This window comes from Sinocyclocheilus grahami, unplaced genomic scaffold (assembly GCF_001515645.1).
Source record: "Sinocyclocheilus grahami isolate Dianchi unplaced genomic scaffold, SAMN03320097.WGS_v1.1 scaffold639.1, whole genome shotgun sequence".
Classification (NCBI taxonomy): domain Eukaryota; kingdom Metazoa; phylum Chordata; class Actinopteri; order Cypriniformes; family Cyprinidae; genus Sinocyclocheilus; species Sinocyclocheilus grahami.
Window position 1 is genome coordinate 78,896 of NW_015505818.1, and position 19,729 is coordinate 98,624.

The following is a 19,729-nucleotide window of genomic DNA, read 5'->3' on the forward strand; positions in this document are numbered from 1 at the left end:
AATTTGCAACTTATTAGGTCAATTGGCAACATGATTGGGTATAAAAAGAGCCTCTCAGAGTGGCAGTGTCTCTCAGAAGTCAAGATGGGCAGAGGATCACCAATTCCCCCAATGCTGCGGCGAAAAATAGTGGAGCAATATCAGAAAGGAGTTTCTCAGAGAAAAATTGCAAAGAGTTTGAAGTTATCATCATCTACAGTGCATAATATCATCCAAAGATTCAGAGAATCTGGAACAATCTCTGTGCGTAAGGGTCAAGGCCGGAAAACCATACTGGATGCCCGTGATCTTCGGGCCCTTAGACGGCACTGCATCACATACAGGAATGCTACTGTAATGGAAATCACAACATGGGCTCAGGAATACTTCCAGAAAACATTGTCGGTGAACACAATCCACCGTGCCATTCGCCGTTGCCGGCTAAAACTCTATAGGTCAAAAAAGAAGCCATATCTAAACATGATCCAGAAGCGCAGGCGTTTTCTCTGGGCCAAGGCTCATTTAAAATGGACTGTGGCAAAGTGGAAAACTGTTCTGTGGTCAGACGAATCAAAATTTGAAGTTCTTTTTGGAAAACTGGGATGCCATGTCATCTGGACTGAAGAGGACAAGGACAACCCAAGTTGTTATCAGCGCTCAGTTCAGAAGCCTGCATCTCTGATGGTATGGGGTTGCATGAGTGCGTGTGGCATGGGCAGCTTACGCATCTGGAAAGGCACCATCAATGCTGAAAGGTATATCCAAGTTCTAGAACAACATATGCTCCCATCCAGACGTCGTCTCTTTCAGGGAAGACCTTGCATTTTCCAACATGACAATGCCAGACCACATACTGCATCAATTACAACATCATGGCTGCGTAGAAGAAGGATCCGGGTACTGAAATGGCCAGCCTGCAGTCCAGATCTTTCACCCATAGAAAACATTTGGCGCATCATAAAGAGGAAGATGCGACAAAGAAGACCTAAGACAGTTGAGCAACTAGAAGCCTGTATTAGACAAGAATGGGACAACATTCCTATTCCTAAACTTGAGCAACTTGTCTCCTCAGTCCCCAGACGTTTGCAGACTGTTATAAAAAGAAGCGGGGATGCCACACAGTGGTAAACATGGCCTTGTCCCAACTTTTTTGAGATGTGTTGATGCCATGAAATTTAAAATCAACTTATTTTTCCCTTAAAATTATACATTTTCTCAGTTTAAACATTTGATATGTCATCTATGTTGTATTCTGAATAAAATATTGAAATTTGAAACTTCCACATCATTGCATTCGGTTTTTATTCACAATTTGTACAGTGTCCCAACTTTTTTGGAATCGGGTTTGTACATGTTTCTGGTCTTGTTGTGAATGATTTGTAAATGCACGTTTTTCTAAGGAAAATACTTTTGTCTTTGTAGTTGTTATATCAGTATGTAATAACTTTATGTCAGTTCTGAAAGATAAAATCAAGTCCAGCCCTCATTTTCTTTTTCTTGTTGCATACTTGTTTCATTGTGATCCGAACTTGTAGATCTTTTTTTTTTTCGTTAAACATGTCTGTCTCTGTTGGGCATGTTTTTGAGCTTATGATGGTATTTATGGAGAAAAGTGAGCTGGTTTGGATGTGTCCCTACAAAATATGGGTTTATAGGTAATTGTTTTACTTAATCAAACAATATAATAATTTATAGATCACGTTTAATGAAACATTGTAGCTCAAAGTGCTACTAGTTTATACTGATTAAGTTTTCACAACTTCTAGGTGTTGTTATGAATGGCTTGGGACTTAGTTTATTTAAAGCTTTGTCAAATTACTGTTTTTGTGCTGCTGTTGGGTTTTTGATCATGATTCTAATAGTTCACTAAATCATTGATCAGTTTAGAATGGAGAAGGTGACTTTAGTGTTCCAGTTTGTACTTCTCGGCCCATAAAACCTTTTTTATTGCAGTGACAGAAAATTCATGAGGTTAAAAACCCTTATAGTCACTAGAGGGCAGTGGTATCAATTATGACATTATATGAACTGGTTTGAGCATTTAATCACACATAAATTCACAGTGTTTACAGAATGGGTTTTGAGAGACATCACAATCATTTATTTAAAGGTTATCTGTTCATTTGATGCAAGAACACTGCTGTTTACAAAACACACTGCTGCCATGAGGGCATAATGTCTGCAAAATGATAGCAGACTCATTGTGCAGTTCTTATAGTTCAGATTCACCGTTGTACATCAGAAAGTGTGACATAAAATCTGCCATCCTGAAATGGGATTTAAAGTGTGAGAATTTGAAATGACTTGTTTAAATAATTAGTTTCTTCCCCTCAGGTGACATGGAGAGGTGACGTGTCATCAGAGCCAACAGCCAATCCCTGGGCATCGTGCTGCAAGGAGCCAATAGCAGGGTGGTGCAGAGATGACGGAGTGCTTCCTGCCACCCAGTAGCAGCCCTGCGGAGCAGAGGAGGGCGGAGCATCCTGGGGGCGTGGCTCGTACCCCGAGCTCAGAAGAGATCAGCCCCACTAAGTTCCCAGGTCTGTACCGTACGGGCGACCCCTCACCCCCTCACGACGGACATCACCATGAGCCGCCCGACGTGGCGTCCGATGACGAAAAGGAGCACAACAAGAAGAAGAACAAGTTTAAGAAGAAGGAGAAACGCAGTAAGATAAACACTCACATGCTGTGTATTTACACTCAACAATGCCCTTATACTGATACTTGCATCTAAATAAAGACTTGGATGTTGTTGCATTAGATCACAAGATATAAATAAAAAACCACAGGAGCACTTTTCATGCCAGTTATGTTATTTTGGTATCATTGAGATACGATTATAGTTCTTATTCTTTTTTTTTTTCTTCTTTTTTTTAATGTTTTCTGTTTTTATTTTAGTTAAAGTTTTAGTAATCTAGTTGTTTTTTTTTCTGCTGTGTATTTACACTCAACAATGCCCTTATACTGATACTTGCATCTAAATAAAGACTTGGATGTTGTTGCATTAGATCACAAGATATAAATAAAGAAACCACAGGAGCACTTTTCATGCCAGTTATGTTATTTTGGTATCATTGAGATACGATTATAGTTCTTATTCTTTTTTTTTTTCTTTCTTTTTATGTTTTCTGTTTTTATTTTAGTTAAAGTTTTAGTAATCTAGTTGTTTTTTTTTTTCTTTCTTTTTATGTTTTCTGTTTTTCTTTTAGTTAAAGTTTTAGTAATCTAGTTGTTTTTTTTTTTCTTTCTTTTTATGTTTTCTGTTTTTCTTTTAGTTAAAGTTTTAGTAATCTAGTTGTTTTTTTTTTCTTTTGTTTTTTTTACTTTTTTTTTTTTAAATATGTAAACTATAAAATATGTGTAACTATATTTTAGTTTTTAATACATGAATTTAGTACATGAATTCAAGTGCCCTGGCAACCAGGTTTACATTTTATTTTATTTCAGTTCAAATTTATTCTATCACAAGTAACATTTTTCAGTTTTTAGTTTTAATGAACTATAATAATCCTGTTTCATGCAAAACATTTAATAAATAAATTTGTTCAGTTTGAATCCTGAAGCATTTGAGCTTCTCTTGATTTAAATATATATATATTTTTTTTTTTACTTTTAGAGCCACTGTAGATCTTTGCACAAGATATCCTTGAATCTTTTATGTACAGAAATTAGTTTGACCCAAGTTTGCAATATATTTATATGATTGACCGACAGTACCGTTCAAAATTTTGGGGTCAGTTTTTCTTTTTTTATTGAAAGAAATTAATACTTTTATTCAGATCAAAAGTTACCGTAAAGAGATTTATAATGTTACAGAAGATTTCTATTTCAAATAAATGCTGAGAAATTTAAGAATCCTGAAATATGTATCAGTTTGTAGAGAAATATGAAGCAGCACAACTGTTTTCAGCATTGATAATAATAACAAACACATTTGAACAGCAAATCAGCATATTAGAATGATTTCTGAAGGATCATGTGACACTGAAGACTGGAGTAATGATGCTGAAAATTCAGCTTTGCATCACAGGAATTATATATATATATTAGGAATGTCAACGATTAATCGATGATCGATTAATTGTCGATAAGAGATGCAATCGATTAAAGCTATCTATGGTCGATTAAGCAGTTTAATTTTGGGCTGCGTGCGGCTCATGCGCAAAACACGTGCGAGCAGCTGTGAGTGACGGTATATAAATGCATCATCATTCACTCATAATTACAAATTAAGCTTTTAATGTGATTTAAACTTTAAAACTACATTAAAATAGAAACAACACAAAGTTCTTCAACATGGAATGCAATAGAAATGTAGTAACAGTCATTTCCCCAGATAATTCTTTAATATTTGAAACAATTAGGTGAAGGTTGCAGGGCTGCGGGACACTGCAGGGGAAGGATTCGTTCCTACAACTTCTTAATTTGTGGCCACTGTCCATGTTTCATTAATTTTGTTCCTTAACCCATCCTTAACAAATTAGTACATCGAACGAATTCTTAATTCATGGCCATGGAATCTTTAATTTCCCTTCCGCATGTTTACCACAGTAAGAGATGCGAAAACAGTGAGTTATGTTATTTTGGTATCATTGAGATACGATTATAGTTCTTATTCTTTTTTTTTTTCTTCTTTTTTTTAATGTTTTCTGTTTTTATTTTAGTTAAAGTTTTAGTAATCTAGTTGTTTTTTTTTCTTTAGTTTTTTTTACTTTTTTTTTTAAATATGTAAACTATAAAATATGTGTAACTATATTTTAGTTTTTAATACATGAATTTAGTACATGAATTAAAGTGCCCTGGCAACCAGGTTTACATTTTATTTTATTTCAGTTCAAATTTATTCTATCACAAGTAACATTTTTCAGTTTTTAGTTTTAATGAACTATAATAATCCTGTTTCATGCAAAACATTTAATAAATAAATTTGTTCAGTTTGAATCCTGAAGCATTTGAGCTTCTCTTGATTTAAATATATATATATATTTTTTTTTACTTTTAGAGCCACTGTAGATCTTTGCACAAGATATCCTTGAATCTTTTATGTACAGAAATTAGTTTGACCCAAGTTTGCAATATATTTATATGATTGACCGACAGTACCGTTCAAAATTTTGGGGTCAGTTTTTCTTTTTTTATTGAAAGAAATTAATACTTTTATTCAGATCAAAAGTTACCGTAAAGAGATTTATAATGTTACAGAAGATTTCTATTTCAAATAAATGCTGAGAAATTTAAGAATCCTGAAATATGTATCAGTTTGTAGAGAAATATGAAGCAGCACAACTGTTTTCAGCATTGATAATAATAACAAACACATTTGAACAGCAAATCAGCATATTAGAATGATTTCTGAAGGATCATGTGACACTGAAGACTGGAGTAATGATGCTGAAAATTCAGCTTTGCATCACAGGAATTATATATATATATTAGGAATGTCAACGATTAATCGATGATCGATTAATTGTCGATAAGAGATGCAATCGATTAAAGCTATCTATGGTCGATTAAGCAGTTTAATTTTGGGCTGCGTGCGGCTCATGCGCAAAACACGTGCGAGCAGCTGTGAGTGACGGTATATAAATGCATCATCATTCACTCATAATTACAAATTAAGCTTTTAATGTGATTTAAACTTTAAAACTACATTAAAATAGAAACAACACAAAGTTCTTCAACATGGAATGCAATAGAAATGTAGTAACAGTCATTTCCCCAGATAATTCTTTAATATTTGAAACAATTAGGGGAAGGTTGCAGGGCTGCGGGACACTGCAGGGGAAGGATTTGTTCCTACAACTTCTTAATTTGTGGCCACTGTCCATGTTTCATTAATTTTGTTCCTTAACCCATCCTTAACAAATTAGTACATCGAACGAATTCTTAATTCATGGCCATGGAATCTTTAATTTCCCTTCCGCATGTTTACCACAGTAAGAGATGCGAAAACAGTGATAAAAAGTGAATGACAATAAAATAAACCTGCAAAATTAGAGGGTTAGACGGTGAGGATGTAGGAAGAAACAATGCCTAAATATTATTGAATTTATGGAAATTCGTGACCAAGACCATAAATGTAGGCTATGGGCTCGAACGGCATCCAAAAGCATGGTCTCGATGTAAGATTTTCCAGCTAACCAAATATTCCTCTAATAAACAAAGCTTTTATACCACACTTGTCATAATCAAAGCTTATAATTTATAAATAAATAAATGCTGGATTCAAAACAGCAGTTAAAAGGCGCTGTGACTGACACTTGACAATACGTTTTCCCGGAGCATTCAGTGAGGTCACTAAACGGTGATGCCACAATAAGAGCATCGTTCACAAGTTTCTGCATGAACCTAACTAACCTAGGGCACAGGTTTTCAAGCCCTGGGACAAAATGGGATGCTTTAAGGAAAATGTATAGCCTATGTAAGTAATAGGCCTAAAATAAAAATAACAATTTGTTTTCATAAAAAAAAAAAAAAAAAAAGCGAAATATATCTGACTTAAATAATTAAGCTAACAGATTTAAAACAGAAGTGTGGCGCGGCGCTCCATAAATAAGTTCACGGAAAGGAAAGGAAAGGAAAGGATGGCATTCTGTTTGTTTGCTTTATTTTGCAAAAGCACAAATCTTGTTTTTATTGTGAGTGTGCAAAAATAAAAGTAAACACGTTTGCGGATTATATCTTACTTCAAAAATTGAGTTTTTTATGTTTCAGCTGTTCGATCGCGCCGGCGCCTCGCACGCACACACCCCACATATTCTAGCAATTCAAACTTACATTGCAGTCTGTTCATTATCAAAATAAAATACAGTCAACCAAACATATAAAAGGTTACACTGGTCAGTTTAAATAGACCATAATATACCGGTCCACTCTGCTGTTATGCCAAGGACTTTTTTGCTCATGTGAAGAGGATGATCGTTTCCGTCTATGCGAATGCGTGTAAAGTTCAAGCCTAGTTTACATTTATAAATAATAGTTTAACATTCAAATACATTGCGAATATGGAAACATTTGGATTTGTGCCGAATGAGACGTGAGTAATAACCTCCAAATACATCGATCTAGCCAAACCCGCGCTCGCTCTGTCTCGTATGCACGCACGCATGCACTGTCACGATCTAATGCATTGTAAATGCCGGATTTTTAAAAACAAATAGCCTACCGGAACGCAAAAATTTTAACAGGATCAAATTAAGTACTGGTCATAATACTCACATAAAAATGTTTAATGTTAGCAACAGTGTGTTTTGCTGCAGCAGCGCCGATGTTACGTTTGGGATAATTTTATTTTAAATGCCATAATGTCAGTTTAAAACATTGCAATAGTGTTTTAAAATACAATAACGAGCACCACGAAACCATTTAAAGAGGCGCGTTCAGTTCGAAAATTGACATCCCTAATATATATATATATATATATATAAGGCAGTCATTTTTTAATTGTAATAATTTTTCACAATATTAAAATTTTTCTGTATTTTTGATCAAACAAATGCAGCCTTGATGAGTATAAGAGACTTCCAAAAACATAAAAAAAGAATTGACCAACGCCAAACTTTTGAATGGTACTTTATATATGAAATAGCATCAAAAGACTAGTGAGATATCATTTTTGTAGCAATATAGCCCAGCTCTAGTTGATAGTATGGACTTATGCCCTCAGTGTGCAGATGTTCCAGTTTCTGTGCAGCCTCCGAGTTGAATTCGTTGTTTTCCTGCCGCTATATTTAGCCGCCTTGCAGCAGCCTATTGCATACAAGCAGGAAGTGATGGAGCTTTTAAAGACACACCTTGTCCATCCCTGTAGGTGTGTTATAGTGGCTGAGGAGGGGCCAGTCATGAATACTGGCTGATGGGGTCAGAGCCGTGTTTGTGAGCCGCATCAGGGTGAAGGCAGTGTCAGGACAGGGAAATGGATCACTAAAAAAAGAGCTGGCACAGGGGGATATTGCTAAATTGTAAGCTGACCTCTTTAGAGCAGTTTTCAGTGTCTGTCTATCGCTCTCGTTTCATTCTGCTCCTCACAGTCTCACCTAATGTTCAGAGACACAGACAGTGGGACAGTAAATTTTGCACAGCCGGTAATAGGATGGTTTCTTTTTAGCATCAGGTATTGGAAGAAGGTTTCTTCTCTTCTCTTCTCTTCTCTTCTCTTCTCTTCTCTTCTCTTCTCTTCTCTTCTCTTCTCTTCTCTTCTCTTCTCTTCTCTTCTCTTCTCTTCTCTTCTCTTCTCTTCTCTTCTCTTCTCTTCTCTTCTCTTCTCTTCTCTTCTCTTCTCTTCTCTTCTCTTCTCTTCTCTTCTCTTCTCTTCTCTTCTCTTCTCTTCTCTTCTCTTCTCTTCTCTTCTCTTCTCTTCTCTTCTCTTCTCTTCTCTTCTCTTCTCTTCTCTTCTCTTCTCTTCTCTTCTCTTCTCTTCTCTTCTCTTCTCTTCTCTTCTCTTCTCTTCTCTTCTCTTCTCTTCTCTTCTCTTCTCTTCTCTTCTCTTCTCTTCTCTTCTCTTCTCTTCTCTTCTCTTCTCTTCTCTTCTCTTCTCTTCTCTTCTCTTCTCTTCTCTTCTCTTCTCTTCTCTTCTCTTCTCTTCTCTTCTCTTCTCTTCTCTTCTCTTCTCTTCTCTTCTCTTCTCTTCTCTTCTCTTCTCTTCTCTTCTCTTCTCTTCTCTTCTCTTCTCTTCTCTTCTCTTCTCTTCTCTTCTCTTCTCTTCTCTTCTCTTCTCTTCTCTTCTCTTCTCTTCTCTTCTCTTCTCTTCTCTTCTCTTCTCTTCTCTTCTCTTCTCTTCTCTTCTCTTCTCTTCTCTTCTCTTCTCTTCTCTTCTCTTCTCTTCTCTTCTCTTCTCTTCTCTTCTCTTCTCTTCTCTTCTCTTCTCTTCTCTTCTCTTCTCTTCTCTTCTCTTCTCTTCTCTTCTCTTCTCTTCTCTTCTCTTCTCTTCTCTTCTCTTCTCTTCTCTTCTCTTCTCTTCTCTTCTCTTCTCTTCTCTTCTCTTCTCTTCTCTTCTCTTCTCTTCTCTTCTCTTCTCTTCTCTTCTCTTCTCTTCTCTTCTCTTCTCTTCTCTTCTCTTCTCTTCTCTTCTCTTCTCTTCTCTTCTCTTCTCTTCTCTTCTCTTCTCTTCTCTTCTCTTCTCTTCTCTTCTCTTCTCTTCTCTTCTCTTCTCTTCTCTTCTCTTCTCTTCTCTTCTCTTCTCTTCTCTTCTCTTCTCTTCTCTTCTCTTCTCTTCTCTTCTCTTCTCTTCTCTTCTCTTCTCTTCTCTTCTCTTCTCTTCTCTTCTCTTCTCTTCTCTTCTCTTCTCTTCTCTTCTCTTCTCTTCTCTTCTCTTCTCTTCTCTTCTCTTCTCTTCTCTTCTCTTCTCTTCTCTTCTCTTCTCTTCTCTTCTCTTCTCTTCTCTTCTCTTCTCTTCTCTTCTCTTCTCTTCTCTTCTCTTCTCTTCTCTTCTCTTCTCTTCTCTTCTCTTCTCTTCTCTTCTCTTCTCTTCTCTTCTCTTCTCTTCTCTTCTCTTCTCTTCTCTTCTCTTCTCTTCTCTTCTCTTCTCTTCTCTTCTCTTCTCTTCTCTTCTCTTCTCTTCTCTTCTCTTCTCTTCTCTTCTCTTCTCTTCTCTTCTCTTCTCTTCTCTTCTCTTCTCTTCTCTTCTCTTCTCTTCTCTTCTCTTCTCTTCTCTTCTCTTCTCTTCTCTTCTCTTCTCTTCTCTTCTCTTCTCTTCTCTTCTCTTCTCTTCTCTTCTCTTCTCGTCACCTTATCTCTTCTTTTTTTATCACTTCTCCCTTTAGCCGAGGGATACGCTGCGTTCCAGGAGGACAGTTCTGCCGATGAGGCCGAGAGCCCGTCTAAGATGAAGCGCTCCAAGGGCATCCACGTCTTCAAGAAGCCCAGTTTCTCCAAGAAGAAAGAAAAGGACTTCAAAGTGAAGGAAAAGGGGCCTAAAGAGGAGAAGGCCAAGGAGAAAAAGTCCAAAGACCTGACGGCAGCAGACGTCGTGAAACAGTGGAAAGAGAAGAAAAAGAAGAAAAAGCCCAGCGCCGAGCCCGAACCTGTCATCACAGAGGTGGCGTCGACGACGTTCCGGCCGATCTTCGGAGCGCCTTTTGCCGAAGCGGTGAGGAGAACGGCGCTGTATGATGGCATACAGCTCCCGGCCATCTTCAGAGAGTGTGTGGATTACATCGAGAGCTACGGCATGAAATGTGAAGGCATCTATCGTGTCTCCGGTACGACCCTGTGAACTGAAATCTCATGTTTATGTTTATTTAAAAGAATATTCTGGGTTGTTTTCGATTATTGCACACAATCATTTTAAGTAATGCACTGACCTAATATTAATTATTAAGAATTATTTTATTATTAACCTAAATTATTACAAATAAAAAGTTCTTGTACATGTTATTTGTGAAATTCTCTTATAAACTGAGGGAGAAGTCAAATTATCAACAGTATGCCATTAACACCCAGCTAAAAATCACCCAGAATATTCCTTTAAGCTCATTTCAATTTAGGATGGCACTCTATTGCCGTGTAAAATTGTATTTTTCTCCCACCAGACAAAGTGACTGATGAATACTCAATTTTTTACCACCAATTTTCATTTTCTCAATTCAAATATATTTAAAAAATTAATTATTTATAGTACAGTTCAAACATTTGGGGTTGTAAAATTTTCTTAATGTTTTGAAAGAAGTATCTTATGCTCACCAAGGCTGTGAATATTTGATGAAAAATACAAAATTGTAGTTTTGTAAAATAATATTACAATTTAAAATAACTATTTTCTATTGGAATAGATTTTAAAATGTAATTTATTCCTGTGATGCAAAGCTGAATTTTCAGCAGGCATCAGTTGTGCTGCTTAATATTTTTTGTGGAAACCAGATTCTTTGATGAATAAAGTTTAAAAGATAATTTACTTGAAATATAGATCTTTTGTGACATTATAAATATTTTTACTGTCACTTTTGATCAATTTAAAGTAACCTTGCTGAATAAAACTGTTAATTTCTTTCAAAAAAATCATCAGCAGTGTATATATAAAAGTGAACAAATGTGCGAAGCAAATCTTAACATCTGTAATCTCAATGTGTTTTCACATCTGTGTCCAAATGTAGACTTTTAAAGCAGTTTAAAAGTATTTAAAGGGGGCATATGACGTTGCTAAAAAGAACATTAATTTGTGTATTTGTTGTAATGCAATGTGTTTATGCGGTTTAAGGTAAAAAAAAACATTATTTTTCATATAATGTACATTATTGTTTCTCCTGTATGCCCCGCCTTTCTGAAACGCGTCGATTTTTACAAAGCTCATCGGTCTGAAAAGCGAGGTGTGCTGTGATTGGCCAGCTATCCAGTGCATTGTGATTGGCCGAATACCGTGTGATGGAAATGTTACGCCCCTTACCATATTGGGATGATGCCCTGTCCGGCCGGAGCGATGATTCAAAAACATTAAAACCCATTATAAACGAGGCATTTGTTGCATCTAGTGGGGACATAATTACTGATTATAATGACTTATACTGTCTTTTTACGCGTTGCATTGCATATCGCGCCGCGTAAACATAAAACCATGTCTGCATTTGTGATCGGAGAAATGACAAACAAGTGCTACTCTACACTGCTCAAAACTCGTTTTTTAATCATCAGTGGCAAATTCTTTAAAGGGGTCCTATTACGCTTTTTCACTTTTTCAACTTTAGGTAGTCTGTAATGTTGCTGTTTGAGCATAAAAAAGATCTGCAAAGTTACAACGCTCAAAGTCCACTTCAAAAGGAGATATTTTATTTAACAGAAATCACTTTTCAAAAACTACAACGAACGACTCGTTTGGACTACAACGCATATTTTCTGGGATTTGTGATATCACAAATATCGACGAATGGGACAAGACCTGGTTGAGCTGCACTAGAGAAGGCAATGAGTGTTATCACTATGTCGGAGACACGCTAGCTTTCCCAAGGCAGACAAACTTAGAGTGGTTACAATCATCTGGGTTTAAATCGCGCTCAAATTTATTTGATTTTGACGCAATATTTACACTGAAGCTCGTAGGCTGCTATGGTAAGGGGATGACATTTCCCGACCAGGCGCCGAGTGCTGCCAACTTGTAAATACAACTTAACCACTGATTTCTAGTTGTGTCCTCTTTTGGAAGACCACAAAGTAGTTTCGATTTCACCACGAAACACACAGCGTCTTCACGACATGGGGGCGGCAGCAACAATACTACAGCCAGAATCAAAGTTACGCCTTCATTCTTTGCGTGAACATTTGGGCGGTGTTATGCAAATCTTCCCACACAGTGATGTAGACATGTGTGAGCCATTTTAGGTAGGCGTGGTTGACTCTTAAATGTTATAAAGAATATCTCTTTGGATTTGAGACTTTAGTCTTTGCAACTTTACAGATCTTCTTTATGCACCAAGAGCTTGTAACACTCCAAAGAGAAAGGAAAAAAATTGAAATCGCATCATATGACCCCTTTAAACACAACCTAATTGTTTTTTCAGATTTAAATTGTTCCTACCTTAAAAGTGGGATTGGGTCACTTTCTGGTCCACTTTTGATAGAATATTAGTCCATTTTCCATTTATGATGTTTAATACAATGCAAGACCACTCAAACTAAATCACATGCTTAGGTCTATCTCAAAAGTGCTCACACTGCATGCCTGAGTGTTACAAATATCTGAACGGACAACGAAGACATGCACCTTGCCAGCTTTTCTTTTGTCTGCACGTAAAAGTCCAAATCAAATGTTCCTTGCAGCTTTTGACTCTCGCCTCCATGTTGTTCCTGTAGGTATGAAGTCAAAGGTTGACGAGCTGAAAGCAGCGTACGACCGTGAGGAGTGTCCGTGTCTGGAGGAGTATGATCCTCACACGGTGGCCAGCCTGTTGAAGCAGTACCTGCGAGAGCTGCCCGATAACCTGCTGTGTAAAGAGCTGACCCTGCGTTTCGAGGAGGCCTGCGGGCGACCCAGCGAGGCAGAGAAACTGCAGGAGTTTCAGAGGCTCCTGGGGGAGGTTCCCGCGGGGAGCAGAATCCTCCTGGCCTGGCTCATCACTCACATGGACCACGTCATCGCCCGCGAGACTGACACCAAGATGAACATCCAGAACATCTCTATTGTGCTCAATCCAACTGTACAGGTGAGTTTATAATCTATAGGTGATGTTTGCTTGATGCGATATGGCTTATTCTACAGTTGTATTGGCAGGTCTGAAAATGTTTTTTTTTTTTTTTATGAACATGCTACATTAATACATTCTTCTCTTTCAATTCATTATGTTAAATCATTGTAGGATTTTAATAAATTTGTATAAAAAATAGGGATGCACCGATATGAAAATTTTGGCCGATACGATAACCGATAATTCTTTATTTTTGAAAGCCGATAACCGATATGTTGGCCGATAAATCTATATCCAAATTTTTATATACTTTTTGAGAGCCTGATTACAAAAAAGGTCTCATCATTAAAAACCGCATCCCAAACACTTCAACATTATTCTAGTCGGAGGTACAGCGGTGTTGTTCAAACGCACGTGCAGACGCAGAAGAGGGAAACGCGCCGGCGCCCTGGTGAAGCTCCGCGAAGGCTTTCGTACTGCGCTCCCAAGCATTCATCTCGCGAATGTCCGTTCCCTTCCTAACAAAACGGATGAACTTCTTCTCCTCACCCGCACCAACAAGGGCTTTTCAAACTCTGCTGCACTGTGCTTCAGTGAAACCTGGCTGAGTGAAGCCATTCCGGACAACGCGCTTCATCTGCCGGGCTACCAGCTGTTCAGAGCGGATCGCGTCGCGGAGTTAACGGGGAAAACCAGAGGTGGTGGATTGTGTTTCTACATCAACGAAAGTTGGTGTTCAGATGTAACAACGCTGAAAAAGGTATGCTGTCCTAATTTAGAGGCACTCATCATAAACTGTAAACCGTTCTACTCGCCGCGGGAGTTTTCCTCTTTCATTCTTGTGAATGTGTACGTGCCTCCGGACGCGTGCGTGAGCGCCGCGATGCAACAGCTGGCCGAACAAATAACTGAAATGGAGCAAAGGTACCCAGACTCTATTTTAATCATTCTTGGAGACTTTAACAAATCAAATCTCTCCCGTGAACTGCCAAAATACAAGCAGCACATTACGTGTCCCACCAGAGACAGCACTATTTTGGATCACTGTTACACAGCAATAAAGAATGCATATCACTCTGAAACATGGCAACTTAACCCAAAGAATTCACAACGTTTTATTATAATAATGTTCTCATTAGAATGTTATATACACGACATTCCCAATCATAGTTATTAATGTTGTGCACTGCTGTTTGAGTTTATCACCGGTAAACTGAAGCACTCTTTTAACTTAACCAAACGCATTCTATATGAGATAAGTCAGATATACATAAAATAAACACAATATTACAACGTACAATTGCACAAAAGACTGCAAACGAACAGCGCGCATCTGAAGTGTCTCTGAAGGAAATAATGCATTATTTATCGGCTTTAAGATATCGGCCAAATTTTCTTATCGGGCCGATACCGATAACAGAAAAAATTTGCATTTATCGGCCGATACCGATATGCTGGCCGATATATCATGCATCCCTAATAAAAAATGTAATTATTATAAAATATACCACTATTATAAAATATACCAAAATATAGCAATAATTTATACATTGACATTTATATTTAAATATTTGTATTGAATATTTTAGGCCTGTAGAAGAACATTTATCACTGATTTGCAATCAGATTAATCAGATTATTTAATAAAATGCCTTGTTTTTTTGTTCTTAATATGAATTTTCAAAAAATTAGCAATGCTTATTTATTATTATTTTTGTTATTATTTAAACACAGCGTTTCATGTTTTATCACTCCACAAACTCTTTCTTCTCACATTAAAACAGATTAGCTTTAGAATATTGTGAATGATATTGGGCATTTTTCCATTTGCAATATTTTGTAAATATTCAACACATTATATGTATTATATATAATTTATTAATAATAAATGCTTTTATTTATTTATTAGAAGAACATTTCTTAACATAGGTTGATTTGATTACATTTTCACCCATATGAAATCAAGATGTTTTTAATAAAATTAAAGCTTTCTTTCCTCCCAAATATTAGCAAAAGTTATTTTACATTATCACTAATTATTATTATTATTATTGTTGTTGTTGTTTTAAATACTGGATTTCAAGTTTCTTGTATTACTTCATAATCTTTTTTAAATATTATGAACAATAATGGCCCTTTTTCCATGTGCAATGCAAAAAGTTAATTTTGTACCCTGGATTGATGTACACATTAAAGATTTTATTCTGTACGAGTAGTTTAGTATTGTAAAATGTTCCAAACTTGCTCGTTAATAGTCTTACAGTAGATGGTTTTGGCCACATTTTTCTGCTCTCAGGCTGAAGGCTGTTCTACTTTATAGTCTCTCAGGACACATGGAGGATAGAGGTGCCCTCATACTGCTAATGAGATCTTTTTTTGTGGTCATTTTTATTTGAGAGAGGACTGCAAATGACGTGGAGAAGAGGGGGTAGCATGATTGGGCAATAACAATACATTTACCTTCCATAAACAGTGGTTCTGTCTTTTTTTTTTTTATGTTCACCATGGCTGTATATTCCTGTATGACACAAAATCAGTCCTTTGTTCTTTCTGGTTTGTAGATTGGGAATCGTGTGCTGTACGTGTTTTTCACTCACGTCCGCGAGCTGTTCGGTGATGTGGTTCTGAAGCCGGTTGTCCATCCTCTGCGTTGGTCCAATATGGCCACCATGCCGACCCTACCTGAGACCCAGGAGAGCATTAAAGAGGAGATCCGCAGACAAGTGGGTCACAGAACTGAAACAATACAGCTGTAGCCCTACACTTAAAATAAAAGAAGTTTGTCAATCTCACAAACATATCTAATGGGTCACAGTTCACCCCAAAACTTACAAGAAAGATGACAAAATTATATTTTGCATAAAGAATAATGCACCTTTTTAGGACTGACTGTTAAGATTTTCATGACAATTTTGTCATTTTGAGATCCAGATCATATGATTTACCTGGAAGAGGAAGCTGTATCATGGAAGAAGTTTTGTTTTATGTTTTACATAAAATAATTAGTTTTATTGTGTCAAAGGCAAAAGGAAATGTGTGTGATATTCAAAACAGGAGATGAATCCAAACTTTGTGAGTGAGGAGAGACTGGAAACAAAAACAGTTCTTGAGCAGCAAAAAACGAAAACAGTCCTGATTTGTGTGAATCTATAGCTGTTGTCACATGACTTCAACAAACTAACAATAACGGAACATTTTATGGCTCAGAGGTTGCTCTGTGTGAGAGATGATTCTCATAAAAACCTGTTGAAGGATTAAGACACAAATGAGTCAATTATCATACAGTGCGAGTATAGAGTTGTTAAATATATGCAGCTCAGATCATTTGATGAGAAATATTTGAGTTCATTGAAATCTCTAACTTTTAATTGCAGATTGCTGAACACAGTTTGAGAGGTTGCAATCTTTTTCTTAGGAGGGAAGTTAGAGAAACAGACAAAACATGAGGAAAAAACAGTCTTATTTGCTCTAGGACAGCTGAGATTTGTAGAGGTCTTGTTTGTGAGTTGTAGTGAAATTTCGGAAACCAAAAATTGTCAGCAAAAATAAAAAATGCATTTTCCGTTTCAGCCGAAATGGTTTTGGAGAACCGAAATCATTGACCAAAACAGTGTCATTTAATTAGTGCTTCTCCGATGGCACATATTATACTTTTACTTAACCTGTTAGTGATGTTTTAGTAAATATATGTTTGAATAAATCTGTTATGAATAAATCTGTCATGATTGTTTATATTTCAACAACAAATTGGAACAGGAGCAGAATTCTAGTTCATGCTGTTTAAATGTTTCTATAACTAGTTTTTATTTTAAATGTTGATTATTAGTTGACCGATTATTTCATTATTAAATAAACATTATTTTCGCTTTCCGTAAATAGAAACTTCTTCAATTTCGGTTTCGGTGTTTCAGTAAAAAGTTAATTTCAGTGCATCACTACTGATTTTACATGTGTGCATGTGTTTTTCTGCAGGAGTTCCTCTTGAACCGTCTGCACAGAGATCTGCAGGCCGGTGTGAAGGATCTGTCCAAGGAGGAGAGACTCTGGGAGGTGCAGCGGATCGTCACCGCACTGAAACGCAAGCTCCGCGAGGCCAAGAGACAGGCAAGAGCTCTGACCCCTGATCCTTGCTTTACTGCACATCAGCACACATATGGTCTCATAATGAGTTTGTCTGAGAAAGAAGAATCAAATGCAATTCCTTACAGAAAGAATAATGCTGATGTTTTAGATAAAATGAAAATTAGGAATGTTGTAAACCCAGTTGTAAACCAAACAAAAAAATTTAGGGCTGTGTATATATATATATATATACACATATATACAGTATATACATAAAGTGTCTAGCTGTTCTACCTGTTCCGTGGTATGCAAATACTAGTAGTAACATAGTACTACTTAGTTATATACACCTTTGAGTGATAAGGAAACATGCATGAATGAGAAAATAAAGAGTGGGAACGCTCTTGATTAAGAGCAATAAGCAGTGAAAAATAACTCAATGTGGTGCTCGCACTGACTGACACACGCTCTCAAAAAGCGTGCGATCGCATATTTGGGACGTGCATGACGACGTTTAATAAAGTTATTAACTGCAATAAGCAGTGAAAAAGAACTCAATCCGCTACTCGCACTGACTGACACACAGCCGAAGCACGTGCACTGAAAGCCCCTCTCTCAGATAGCATGCGATTGCGAAAACAGATCTCTTTCGTGCTTGAATGGTCAAATACGCACACAATTATGTCAAATTGCCCGTTGTGTGGAGTATTCACGTAAAGACAGTCGGCTATGTGTTAAATAAACGTAAAGTTGTATCAGTGCAGTTGGTCTCAAAGGGACAGCAGCCTTATTTACCTGCTGCTGTCTGTCGTTATTAATGTTAATCACTCACTGCACTTGACTGAATCACTTTTGGATGAGTTTGAATCAGTTCATGTTTGATTGATACAGTGAAGACTATGCAGTGTTTTATTTATACACTTTATTCAATTTCATATTTATTTGTTCTATTGTGTTTGTAATTTGCTTCATTTTTTTATTTTATAACAAAAATAAAATAAAAATACCTATATCGAGATATACTGTATATCGTTATTGTGAAATAAAATTTCTCATACTGTGAAATAAGATTTTGGTCATATCGCCCACCCCTAGTAGAAATTAAGAAAATATATAATGTGGAAGAATTTAAAGGTATAGTTCACCCAGAAATGAACATTACTCCATGATTTACTCACTCTCAAGCCATCCTAGGTTCTATATAATATGGATATTTTTCTTACACAAAAACATCACTTCACTTCAGAAGACCCTTTATTAACCCCCCGGAGCCGTGTGGAATACTTCTTATGATGGATGGATGCACTTGATTTTGTTTCAAAATCTCGACCCCCATTCACTGCCATTATAAAGCTTGGAAGATGATTTTCATTTCTGAGTGAACTATCCCTTTAACTTTTTTATTTTGTGAACCGTTTACAATATTTTGGGAGAAGTGTATGGAGTACTGTAATGTAAACTATAATCAATTATTGTTTTGTTTAGTTTTTTTAATAATCAATGATTGTGTATATGTAAACCTATGCTTGCCTCAAAAACAATGTGTTCCAATGTTTCTTCTCTGTCCCTCTGAATCTGCAGGAGTGTGAGACGAAAATCGCACAGGAAATCGCCAGCCTGTCTAAAGAGGACGTATCAAAGGAGGAGATGTCTGAGAACGAGGAGGAAGTCATTAATCTTCTCCTGGCACAGGTGAGGAGGTCACCTGCTCGGACGCTACCGCTACTTTCACTGTGCTTCAGATGCTGGTTCGACACTGAAACGGCTTTCTGACAGATAAACAAATCAGCTGGTCAATGATAAGCGGCACTGTACTTTGCATAGTATACGCCACAGCTGTTTTTAACACATGAACCTACAGAAACCCATAATGTGCAGATGCTGGCATGCAAATGTAAGCAGCATGTGAAAGAGGGGTCTTTTTTCTGTCATATAGCATGTTCCAATTCTGCCCTCCAGTTTTCTGCACTTGTGGATTGGGATGCAGCCAATGATTCTCTCTGTGTGATGTTTGGTTTGTTTCTCTACCACCCCCTGCAGGAGAATGAGATCCTAACAGAGCAGGAGGAGTTGATATCACTGGAGCAGGTGCTGCGCCGGCAAATCGCCACAGAGAAAGAAGAAATTGAGCGACTGCGTGCGGAGATCGCAGATATACAGAGGTGAGAGTTCACACACAGGTCAAATGATTAAATGTATTGCTAATTTTAATAAAAATCTTCTGCTCACCAAGGCTGCAATAAGTTGATCAAAAGTACGGTCACATGATTCTTCAGAAATCATTCGAATATGCTGATTTGCTTAAGAAACAGCTCGAATTATTATCAGTGTTGAAAACAGTTGTGCCTTGGTAAGCATAAGAATCTTCTTTCAAAAACATGAATTAATGATTAATTATTCCACACTTGGACTTTAATGTGTGTGTAATTGCCAGTAAATTGATCAAAACAGGGCTACAGTTGAACAGATCTGAAAAATGCAAGGGTCATCTTACTGTTTCTTTCTTTGACTCGTTGTTTTTCATTTTCTGCTTGAAATGACACACACACACACACACATACAGCCGTCAGCAG

At 36.9% G+C, this 19,729-nt stretch overlaps 1 protein-coding gene across 2 annotated transcripts in view; it reads left to right on the forward strand.

The window, feature by feature from the left end:
- Positions 1-19,729, forward strand: part of ralbp1 (ralA binding protein 1) — a 24,697-nt gene that overhangs the window by 998 nt on the left and 3,970 nt on the right. The window contains exons 2-9 of one of the 2 annotated variants that reach the window (XM_016241914.1): positions 1,874-1,876; positions 2,314-2,648; positions 9,744-10,181; positions 12,763-13,112; positions 15,656-15,817; positions 17,067-17,198; positions 18,738-18,848; positions 19,197-19,318. In XM_016241914.1, the coding sequence (XP_016097400.1) occupies positions 2,402-2,648; positions 9,744-10,181; positions 12,763-13,112; positions 15,656-15,817; positions 17,067-17,198; positions 18,738-18,848; positions 19,197-19,318 (1,562 nt within the window). In that variant the 5' untranslated portion in view covers positions 1,874-1,876; positions 2,314-2,401. The remainder of the gene's footprint in view (positions 1-1,873; positions 1,877-2,313; positions 2,649-9,743; positions 10,182-12,762; positions 13,113-15,655; positions 15,818-17,066; positions 17,199-18,737; positions 18,849-19,196; positions 19,319-19,729) is intronic. The other variant, XM_016241915.1, reaches the window with a different exon arrangement.